Source organism: Osmerus mordax, chromosome 11 (genome assembly GCF_038355195.1).
Source record: "Osmerus mordax isolate fOsmMor3 chromosome 11, fOsmMor3.pri, whole genome shotgun sequence".
NCBI classification, from domain to species: domain Eukaryota; kingdom Metazoa; phylum Chordata; class Actinopteri; order Osmeriformes; family Osmeridae; genus Osmerus; species Osmerus mordax.
This window is the reverse complement of record NC_090060.1, coordinates 6,066,735-6,078,486: the sequence shown is the minus strand read 5'-3', so window position 1 is coordinate 6,078,486 and position 11,752 is coordinate 6,066,735. Positions and strand designations below refer to the sequence as shown.

Sequence of the window (11,752 nt, the reverse complement as noted above, 5' to 3'; positions counted from 1 at the left end):
TGTTCCAACAACTCTCTTTTAACACCCCATCTTTCCTTCCCCCCATTCCTTCTCTCCCTTCCCTCTCTCCTCCTCCCTCTGTCCTCAGTCCCTCTCCTCCTCCCTCTCTCTCTCCTCCCTCTCATCCCTCTCTCCTCCTCCCTCCCTCATCCTCCCTCTCTCCTCCTCCCTCCCTCCCTGCCGCTCCTCTCCCGCTCCCCTCTCTCTTCCTCCTCCCTCCCTCCCTCTGTCCTCCTCCCTCTCTTCTCCTCCTCCTCCCTCCCTCCCTCTGTCCTCCTCCCTCTCTTCTCCTCCTCCCTCCCTCTGTCCTCCTCCTCCCTCTCTCCCCCCCCTCCCCTCCTCCCTGACTGCAGGGTGAGCCGAGGGCTCCAGTCTCAGTATTAGCCCCGTTCAGCAGCACTATCTCAGCTCAGCCCATTTATCTGTCCACAAAGCTCTATTCTTAACTCCGCTACGCACACACACACGCATTGCCACACACACACTCACATAGTCTCTCTCTCTCACACACACACACACACTCACAGTCTCTCACACACAAACACACTCCACAATCAGCAGCCCGCTCTCCAGCGCACGCACACTGCTGTTCTCTCTCACACAAACACACACACACACAGCCTTCAAAATAGAACTGCGGGCATCAGCTCAAACTCGGAGGGACGACGAGACGATTATTTCAAATTAAAATGGGCGCTTGTGACGAGAGAGCGACAACGGAAAGCCGAAAGAGAGGGAGGATGGTGGGAAGAAGGAGAAGGGGGGGTGAGGGGCCGGGGGGGGGGGGGAGTGCATGCGGGGGTGGGGGTGGCGTCCTACCCAGAGCAGGGAGAACAAGGGGACAGGCAGTGTGAGCGGCGTGAGGGAGCCTCATTAAACATGCAGCAGCTCCATGTCAGAGCAGCGCCGCCTCCATCGTTAGGGCTGATGGTGTCCCACAGCTCACACACGGCTGTCCTATCTCACACACACCCGGCGCAGCGTGCGCGCGCGTGCGTGTGTGTGTGTCTTTTGCGAGGCAGAAGATTAAAAGGATTCTTGGGAGCATCTTCTATGCCTCCTCCTCCCTCCCCCTGTCTTCTTTCATCCAGCGCAAAGTGGGGGCTTGACTAAAACACGGCTTAATATCCTGCCTCTACCTCCCTATCTCCTTGCCTTCCTGCCTCCCTGCCTCTCTACCTCCATGTCTCCTGCCCTCCCTACCTCCGTGCCTCACCCCTTCCCTGCCTCCCCACCTTTCGACCTCCCTGCCTCACTCCCTCCCTGCCTCTCCGTTCACAAAAGGTTTGAGGAGCTAGAGACTCAGGGCTGAGGGTGTGTACTCTTCCAGAACCAGCGCAAGCTGCCCCCCCCCCCCCCCCCGCTCCAGCTCCTCACGTCTATGAGCTGTGGGCTGACCCCTCTGTTCCCCACCCACATGTCTCCTGTCCTGACACACACGGGGACGCTGGGCGGTTCACTAACCTTCCCTGCTGAATCACAGCTGTTCAGGAGGGTTTGAAGTCAGGGCCTTATCTCCTTAGTTCAGCTAATTTTTCAATTTCTATGTAAATTTAACGCCACCGTGATGGCTTGGGTAAACGAGCCTGCAGAGAGCATACACACACACACACATATACACAAGCATACATACGCACTCTCAAACACTCATACACACAGCTTGACAGAGACATTGGGAGTTTTTCTTTTGTACTGCAGTAAACAAGGAGAGAAAGAGAGAGAGAGAGAGAGAGAGAGAGAGAGAGAGAGAGAGAGAGAGAGAGAGAGAGAGAGAGAGAGAGAGAGAGGGGAGTGGATGAGGGAGTGGATGAGGCTTAGCATGATAAAGAAACATGTACGCCATGCTAACAACCCCTTACATTATCTCTCTCTCTGTGTGTCTCTGTATGTCTCTCTCTCACTCTGTCCTCCCTTCCTTCTCTCTGTCCCCTCAGCTAACACTCCTCTCCCCTCATTCTCTTGAATGGGCAAACCTTCCTATTGCCACGGCGTCTGTCGTCATGACGTCTTGTTTGAACACACAGACAACCCTGTAATGGCGGTTTAGTGAGGTGGTTCTGCAGAGAGGGGATAAGGCTTAAGGCTAACCCTGACCTCAGACGGAGACACTTGGGGTCACAGTCTCTGTTGTGCCAGGGTTCTTGGAGAGCACATGGAATGTGTCAGAAGTGTGGTTTGGTGTGTGTGCGTCTGTGTGTGTTAAGTGTACTATAAATGCACAATGTCAATTATAATGTAAAAACCCACCGGAAGGTATATGCAAAGTGTGTAAGGCTGTTTATGGCCGTGTGTGTTTGTGTGAATGAATGTGTGAGTGTTTGTGTGGATGTGGGGGTGTGTGTGTCTGCGTCTGTTGCTACGCGTCGCAGACACGTAGCAACGCGGCTCCCTTTCACTACCCCTTGAACGCTGGAGCAGGGTTGCCGTGGCAACGCTGACCCCTGGGAGTCAGGCCTTTTCACGAGAACCCTCTTTAGAAGCAGTGATTCACAGCCAGGAAACAGAGGAGAAAAACTCTTTCTCTCCTACCCCCCCCCCCCCCCCCCCCCACCCATCTCTCTCTTCTATCCTTCTCTAACTCCTTGTTAATGCGTTTTTAATGTTGGAAACCGTCCGTTCTACATTTTGCTCTCTGTATCAGTCTTTGTCGGGTCTTGGTCTATGAGAAGCCGGCTTATTTTTTTCTTTCTTTCTTTCCTTCTTTACATCTCCTCTGCTGTCTCTCGCCCTCCTTTCAAGCTTGAGATCCCCTCTCTCTCTGGAATGTGACACGCTGGTTCTACTCAAGCACGTCTCTCTCTGCTGGTCATCTCCATTCCTCCATCACTTGTTCTGGCCGTTTCTGGAGTGTGTGTCTCCTCTCCTGAGTCACCCTGCTCTCTGTCCCTCAAAATAGCAGTCAATTAGTCACTGTTAACCTACTCTGTCCATTTGCTGCAGATTTAACTACTTCATTAATTGATCACACAGTTCTGCAGAATGGAGTAAATGGACAACAGTGCAATAACCATAAATCTGTTTCCTCTCTCTCCATGTCTCTTTCTCCCCTCTCTCCCCTTCACTCATCCCCCCTCTCTCCCATTCTCTTTCTCTCCTATTCATTGTCTCTCTTTCTCTCCCTCTGCTCACCTTCCTGTCTATAATCTCCCTCCTCTTTCTCGCTCTCTCCCCCTCTCTCCTCGCTCCCCCTCCCCTCCTCCTCCCCCCTCCCTGCCCCCAGGCCAAGCTGATCGTGCCCAACAGCACGGCAGGCCTGATCATCGGTAAGGGCGGGGCCACGGTGAAGGCGGTGATGGAGCAGAGCGGCGCCTGGGTGCAGCTGTCCCAGAAGCCCGAGGGCATCAACCTGCAGGAGCGCGTGGTCACCATCAGCGGGGAACCCGAGCAGAACCGCAAGGCGGTGGAAATCATCGTCCAGAAGATCCAGGAGGACCCACAGAGCAGCAGCTGCCTCAACATTTCCTACTCCAACATCTCGGGCCCCGTGGCCAACTCCAACCCCACCGGCTCCCCCTACGCCAACTCTGCTGAGGTGATGCCCTCTGCAGCCGCAGCCGCAGCCGCCACGGCCTCCAGCCTCCTGGGCCAGGCCAGCCTCGCGGGCGTGGGTGCCTTCCCCACCACCATGTCCAGCTTCTCAGGCAATGACCTGCTGACCATCACCTCGGCTCTCAACACGCTGGCCAGCTACGGCTACAACACCAACTCCCTGGGCCTGGGTCTCAACCCTGCTGCTGCTAGCGGGGTGCTAGCTGCCGTGGCGGCTAACGCCAACCCAGCAGCAGCAGCCGCCGCTAACCTGTTAGCATCTTACGCTAGCGACGCCTCCACCAGCGCGGGCCACCCGGCCGGCCTCGGGGGCTTTTCGCTGGGCTCGCTTGCGGCCGCTGGGGCGACCAATGGCTACTTGAGCGCAGCGTCACCGCTGGTGGCGTCCTCGCTGCTAGCGACAGAGAAGCTGGCGGAAGGCGCTAAGGAAGTGGTGGAGATCGCCGTGCCTGAGAATCTGGTGGGAGCCATCTTAGGGAAGGGAGGGAAGACGCTAGTGGAGTACCAGGAGCTGACTGGCGCCAGGATCCAGATCTCCAAGAAGGGCGAGTTCATCCCGGGAACCCGGAACCGTAAAGTCACCATCACGGGCTCCCAGGCCGCCACGCAGGCCGCGCAGTACCTGATCAGCCAGCGAATCACGTACGAGCAGGGGGTACGCGCCACCAACCCACAGAAGGTGGGATAAAAGAGGGATCGGAGAAACAGAAAATAAAAGAGTGGAGGGAAAAAAAAGAGTGGGGGCTGGATGAGGAATGGAATGTGAGAGAGTGAGTGACGGAAGAGAGAGGAGGAGAGCCAGAATGTCGGAGAGGGAATCGCGTGTTTTCCTCGTGTTTTCAGTATTCAAAAAATGATGCGACGCAAAAATCTGCTGGGAGAGAGGAGAAAGTGGCGAGCCGAAAAACCAAGAAAAAAAAAATGTGTAAAATGTAAATAAGGGTTTTATTACTTAAGTCTTGATCTTTCGGGATTTTTTATTGTTTTGTTTTATTGTTTTAGTAAATTAATAATTTTTTTTTGTCGTTCTGTGTATTCTCCGGACAGTGGTGAATGCCAAGTTAGACTGGCATGCTGCCGTGCTGCATTGTGGGTTAGAGGGGGTGGGGCGGTGGGGGTACTGGGGGTCCACCCCATGGAATCAGCCCCTCCCCCACCTCCACCCCCGTGTAGCTCACAAGATAGGGTATTTTCCCTTTTTCTTTTTTCTCTGCTTTCAGTTCTCAATTTGCCCTGGCCCTCCCTGCGCTCACTGTGTTCCAACACTATCTCCCCTAGAAGGTTCCCATAAGACTGCAAGCATCAGCTTGGTTTGAGATCTGAAGAACATCCCTGTAGTCCATGACAACCCCCCTCCCCTCGCCCCTCCCCCCACCCTCACTCAGCCCCGCCCTTGGGCCAAGTGGGAGGTGGTGGTGGGGGGGGTGGGGGGGTGGGGGGCAGGCAGTCCCAGGTTCGCCCCCTCCAGTGTTTTTTCTATAGTTTGACCGGCAAGGCGTAGCTACCTGGGGCCGTGTTTCACCCAGGTGCATGCAACGCCCCTGCCTCCCCCGTGTACACAGAGGTGACACGTACACGTGTGTACACGTATGTAGAGACGCTCGAGGCCCCATGCAGGCGCCCGCTCACACGCATGATCTCAAAGCTCCTGGTCGGGCCGGTCATAGATCGCCGAGCGACAAATTACACACACATTCACACAGTACACAGACCCTGAGGCTTTCTTTCAACAAACGCTTGCAGTCCGATACGATGATTATATTAATGTTATTCTTATGATTAGATATCATCTCCATCGTCATTATTTATTAATATGATTTCACCCATAAAGATCGATATATTCAGTTGTTTTTTTAATCTGTGAATTCAGGTTGACATGAATGTAAAGACTATATTTTTTGATTTGAATATTTCTTTTTTTATTTAATAAGTGGATTGAATATGAATGGTATGTCACATAGTGTAATATATGTCTTATTTAAGTCCTGTAATAAGATAGGAAAATAACAGACCCATTTGGGAGCCGGGGAGGAGCAGTGTGTGTACCCAGCCAGTGTGGAGCAGGATAGAAACCCACACACACACACATAGGAAACACAATGACACCACTTTGATTCTAAGAGGGAATATACTATATCAAGATAGCAGATGTCAGCCTAACATATCTTGTTAGTTTCAAAAACAACAACACTAAAGGCACAAGTGCAGCTTTCTCTATGGGCATAACATTGCTCTCCATAGTCACAACAAAACTCTAGTTTGAATCTTCCGTCCCTTCAGTTTTCTGGTGGTAAATATTTCACTCAAAACGATGTATGTCTTATAAGTGGTAGACCAGCACTGTGACTGGTCTCTGGTCTAGTCTGGTCTGGTCCAGTCTGGTAAACTAAGCTCAGCCACGAGAACTCTGCACTTCAGCCTCGGCCCACACACACAAACACACACACTCTCACACACACACCGCCTAAACAGGCTTGGCCTTATCCACAGAGGCGGAACACTTACAGTCCAGAGCCCCAAACCTGCAAGGACACACTAACAGACTACTGAGGACAGGGCTCGACACTGAAACGAACAAAACAAGGGAAAGTTGATAGTTTAGGATCCACTGCCGAGGAGGGCGTTGCGGTCGGCCTATCCCTCCGGCGGCAAGCGCATGCCCGTGGTGGTCAAAAAGCGCTAGACGCAGCCTCCCTGACAAAAAGCCCAGATCAAAACGTTCCTCTGGCGGCGAGGTGAAGGGAGCCAGGTCGATGGTCCTAACGGGGATCGAGTGGGACGGCGGGCGTCAGGGACGTGAGCTGTTCTGCTCTCGGGACACCGCTGCATCCCCTCCCTCTCGCCCACCTAAACACCCAGCAGCTGAGAAAGATGCCCTTTTCTTTCGTTTTTTTTAATTGTTTGTTTTTGTTGCTGTTTGTTTTCTTTTTGCAATCGGAGTACACTGAATCTGGTCTTAATGCACTGTGAAACAAGAGCTTGTCTTCAGCTCCTAGGTCGGGGCTTGTGTGTCGCGAGGACATAGTCACAGGAGTAAAATGGCAGGGAAATGTATACGCGTACATTAGAAACATCCACCGACTGAACATATCTCCCCAAGAATAGTCTGCATATCTGTCCAGGTTGTCACAATGAGAGAGTCAGATCTGGTATGTTTCCTATGATCCTTCTGATCGATTGTATTCCGGTTCATAACTAGCTTACAGTCCTCATCCTGCCCAGTGAAATATGTAGTCATGGAAATGGACTGTTTATTTTGGCAGATGGGATTTGGGAGGAGTTACAGGTGTCTGAATGCCGGTTTGCATCTGTTGGTGGTTAATATTCACCCAACAGTTACAGCACATAGCAGGCTTGCAGATAACCCTGATACTAAACATTTGAAAGATTTGGATGATATTCAGAGGAGGAGGAGGGGGGCACAAAACAAGCCCACATGGTTCCTTGGTGAGGAAACGTTATCTACCCCAACACATAAATCAACGTTCTCATTTCTCTCAAGCTCTGAGCTATCTTGAACGTTCTCTTCAAGTCTATTGGAGCGTCAGACAGTCAGACAGACAGACAGGGCATATCTCCACAGACAGTCAAACAGACAGACAGATAGGACATATCTCCACAGACAGTCAAACAGACAGACAGATAGGACATATCTCCACAGACAGTCAAACAGACAGACAGATAGGACATATCTCCACAGACAGTCAAACAGACAGACAGACAGGACATATCTCCACAGACAGTCAAACAGACAGACAGACAGACAGACAGACAGGGCATATCTCCAGACAGACAGGGCATATCTCCACAGATTGGTAAGGAGGCTTCTTTATTTCCATCTAACCCCATTCACTATCTCTCCTCACCTTCCCTCAACCCCCCTCCCCTCCAGCCGCACCCTAGTGCACCCATTCTTACACCCTCTCCTCCCACATCACTCCATGGGTGAATCTGTCTGGTGTTGCGACGCATGTCTCCTCCGCTTGCCCCTCCCAGATCACTACAACTACAGGCCAATCAGGGGGGGGACGGGGACGAGAATACTCCGGGTTGACGATGACAGAGTTTAGAATGTAGTGTCCGTGTTCTAGAAGACTCCGTGTGGCAATGCTGCCCTTTTGCAGTGGAACTGTTTCTAGGGGAAAATAACGTGTTACCAGGCAGCTATAGGGCAGAAAGCAACTAGCTCCTAATCTGAGCTCCCATTGGCTAGTAGTTTGGAATGATCCTTTATGCGGTGTTGTTACAACCTTTAGGAATATGTTACCTAGGAAACACATGCACAAATACATATGCTTATCAATACATGCACATAGATTGTGAGATCAAATAAGGGAATTATTGCTCATTAAGGACATATATTACTGGATGTAGGGTATATTATTATAGTACTGTGACTTAACACAATTTGTAATATCTGTAGTGCGAGGCCATGAGAAGGTGCCAACGAAGCGTTTCAAGGCACGTCTGTTTTCTTCATATGAGTGATGACCCTACGTGGACATGGTCTTAGGGCGTCCATTTTGGTTTAGTTTGTAATTTAGGGGATCTAGCTATAATGTGATGAGTACTGGAAGCAATACACGTAGTAGCATGTCGTCTTGTCTTGTCTTTCTCTTCTGTCTGTCGTAGAAGCTTTGGATTTTACCTATAGATGTTCAGTAGGTTTACAAAACTAACTAATTTTTTATTTGTGAAAATGCTGCTATTTAATAAGTGATGTACTCAAAAAAAAGAAAAGGTAAAACATATCGGATCTTTCAGTTAGCGGGACATTCTATTTCAGAGAGCTGTAATAAACGCTCTTGTGGTAATAATAAGATGATAATAATTGTATAAGAACAAAGTGTAAGAACCAACCTAAACAAATAAACTTGTGCCAAAATAGAGCTTTACAGAAACTGAAACTGTAAAATTGTGGGATTTAAACACCCTTAGATGAGAAGAAGCATACTTTTATACAAAAAAATGTGAAAGTGCCAAACAAACCATATTTATAATTTACGTAGAATGGAAATAGGAAAAGTGAGTTTTTAAGAAATAGACATTGATCAAAATATACATAAAATGTTGAGTTGTTAGTTTCAGCCCCTTTCTAACCTGCCATGAGAGTAGAGACTGAGGGAAGCAGGAAGACACCTTGTTAGCCAATCAAAGCACTAGGACTCTGGGGGCTAGGGAAGGAGTCAACCTATAGCTAAGTTAGCATGGTTATGCTAAGGAAGTGACTAGCATTCTTACTACAGCCTTTTATAGTTCTGAAAATGTATTTTGTGGAGATAGCTGTTATCTTTTTTGCACGTCTATATTGCATGATATAAAAGTGAAGCGTGGACAACAACAAAAAATAGAAGAAACAAAAATACAATAAAAACATTATAAAAATTAGGCTGTGTTCATTTTGGAGACAAATCTTTGCATGCCAACAATGGAAGAGCATATTGATATTCTTTTAACACATTTTAAGCATTAGTTGTGATTCACTATGACCAAGCAGGTGTAATAGAAGTGGTTTGGAGACCTTTCTTGTGGGTGGCCCTGATTCAAGCCGTAATGTCCCAGTAAATAACAGGGACATTCTTGAACAAATATGAATTTAACTAAACGCCTGAATGAGTATTTTGGGTTTAAGTTGTCTAAGCATAAAATTATTCTTAGAGAGATAACTTTCATTTCACTATACTTTAGATCATTTTTATGATGTGCTGGTTGCGCTTATTGGATGGTGGCAACAAAAAACAAAAATTACAACAAAAAAAGAACAAAATAGGTTTCTTTGGAACTATTTAGGTTCCATGAATGTATTCACCTCTGCTTAAGTTTCCATATCACTCTTCTGGACGTTCTGGAACCTATTGTAGATTAGAGTGTTTCTGTGTTTGGTGGGTCAAATAGAGCTACATATCAGGTAGGCCTCGTCAGGCCTTTTGTACATCTAACCTTCCGTCTATCCTTGCCCAAGCTTCAGCTAGTTTGTGTATAATCACGCACCTTATCTCTCTCTCTCTCTCTTCATAGTCCTACCGTACAACTTGAAGGACGACCTCTGATGTTTCTCTCCCAGATAGGAGGTTAACACGCAGAGTGTCTCAGTCCAGGCCGTGTAGAGCCAGAGTGTTGAGGTGTGCTAGATGAGACACACAGAGCCAGAGTGCTTTCTCTCGCTCCGTTGCAGCCCAGCCCTGCGTCTCTCCTCTCCCATGGGTCTCTGGCTGAATTGAGGACAGAGTGTGTTTGACAGTCTCTGCTCCCCAGATCTGGTCCTGTAACAGAAACACACGCTTTCCAAGACCCACAATATGGAGAGGGGAAACGTAAGGATGTCAAAAATTGCCAGTATTTTCCGCGGCAACGCTGTCGACCGGGGCCCTGGCTTTTTATTCATGTCATGAAAAGTGGTTGAGTGCATTTGTTGACATCAGTGTCAAACAGATAGCATGTCCGCGATAAACTAAATTATCCTCAGATTTATGTTAGTGCTTCTAGTGAGACCTGATTGATAGTGTAAACTAGTGTCAAAGCACTGCAGACCAGACAAGGTTTCACAACACTGGCATACTGTAGGTGTGTTCTACTGCATATATAGCTGTGCATGTGCTGTTGTCTAGCTCTCTCTCTCCCTTTCTCTATCCTCCACCCCCCCTCTCCCAACTGTCTGCAGTAGGTGGACATCGCAGTGTCTTGTCTATGTTGCTAGGTGACGTGTTTGTCATAGCGACGTGCTGCAGAGGAATGCAAACTTCTCTCCTTAACTGTCTCCAGGTGACATCATCACATGTCAGTGGGTGTGTGGCTGTACAGTAGTGCTCAACTCCCCACCCCTCCCAACCACCTCCCGCCCCCCCCACACACCGCCTTCACCCACACCCACCCCCTCACTCCCCCCACCCCCCTCAGCCTCACCCCCAAACCCCTGCCAGACATGACAGAAGTCCAGGGTCACGCAAGAGTTTGAGCCCATTGAAGCACCAGCAACTTTAGACTGCATTCTGTCATATCACTGTTCTGTTTCCTCTCTCTGGATGTTGTTTTTTTTTTCTTGTTTTCTAGTTGTTTTAGTTTTATTTGTACGACGCTCTCTCTCTAACCTAGACCAATTATAACAAAATGCCATTCATGTGTACCTGTTTACCTCCCCCCTCTTTTCTCCCAGCCTTTTTGCACTTTCACTGCCCCCCACCCCCACTTTCTCCGACCACACCCCCACACTTCTGCTCCGACCCTGCGCTGCACCACCCACCCCCTCCTCCCAGAGACCCCCTCACCCACAACCCTTGCCCCGAGTGCCAAATAGATCCAGAACCATTCCAAAACGTTTTTGAGTTCTCTTGTGTGTTGGACATCCATTGGACGCACCCATGAAGCCAGCATGTTTCCACCATAACATGATGTCAGTCATGACGCCTCAGCATCACTCAAAGACACCGATCAAAAACAACCCCCCTTTCCCCCCCACCAACCCACCCAGAGCTAAACCTGAGCAGGAGTAACCCGTAAGCGGCTGGCTACCTCCCATAAACTGCTTTTCCTAATTCTCTGCCATCTCTTCAACCTCCAGGACATCATTGATTGTGTGCCATAGTGTTGGGGGGGACAGGCCTGTCACTTCTCCTCACCCCCCAAGTCTCTCTCTCCATTTGATTTTCGATGGGAAAGATTAAAAAATCCATTTCTAATGACGATTTTTTTCTTTAACATTAAAACACACACACACTCCGTACCGTGGTGTGAGGAGAGTTCTCGTCAGCTGCAGCCATCCTCTGTCTTCTGAACTTTGAACTTTTCACCCCCTCATGAACTTGATTGACCTTCTTCCTCCCCCCTTCTGTGTTCATCAAACTGTTTGGACTTAAACTATCCATCCCATATCCAAACCTCTTTGAGACTGTGCAATGCTAGCTGAAATGATTGGATTTTTTTTGTTTGTTGACCGTCATTGGGACAATTCTCAGAGATTGAAAGAAAAAGAATGAAAGAACGGAAAAAAATATCATCCCTCCCAAAAAAAAAAAAAAAAAAAAACATGCAGACAAACAAAAAAAAACTAAACAACTTGTTTCTCCACAATATCATTTTTTCTCTCTCATTGTAAATATCTTTTGTCAGATTTTGTTGAGCTGTTATGAAGAGGCGTGTTCAACTGACTGGGACTGGCAGCATAACCCAACTAGTGGAACAACTAGACGACAGACGCACCTTCATC

The 11,752-nt window shown here is 48.9% G+C and overlaps 1 protein-coding gene across 2 annotated transcripts in view; it reads left to right on the top strand.

The window, feature by feature from the left end:
* The window catches only part of nova2 (NOVA alternative splicing regulator 2), a 30,754-nt gene extending 26,326 nt beyond the window's left edge, over nucleotides 1–4,428 (top strand). For both annotated transcript variants that reach the window (XM_067246804.1, XM_067246803.1), the window contains one exon: nucleotides 3,221–4,428. In XM_067246804.1, coding sequence (XP_067102905.1) covers nucleotides 3,221–4,237 — 1,017 coding nt within the window. In that variant the 3' untranslated portion in view covers nucleotides 4,238–4,428. The remainder of the gene's footprint in view (nucleotides 1–3,220) is intronic.
* Nucleotides 4,429–11,752: the final 7,324 nt, after the last annotated feature.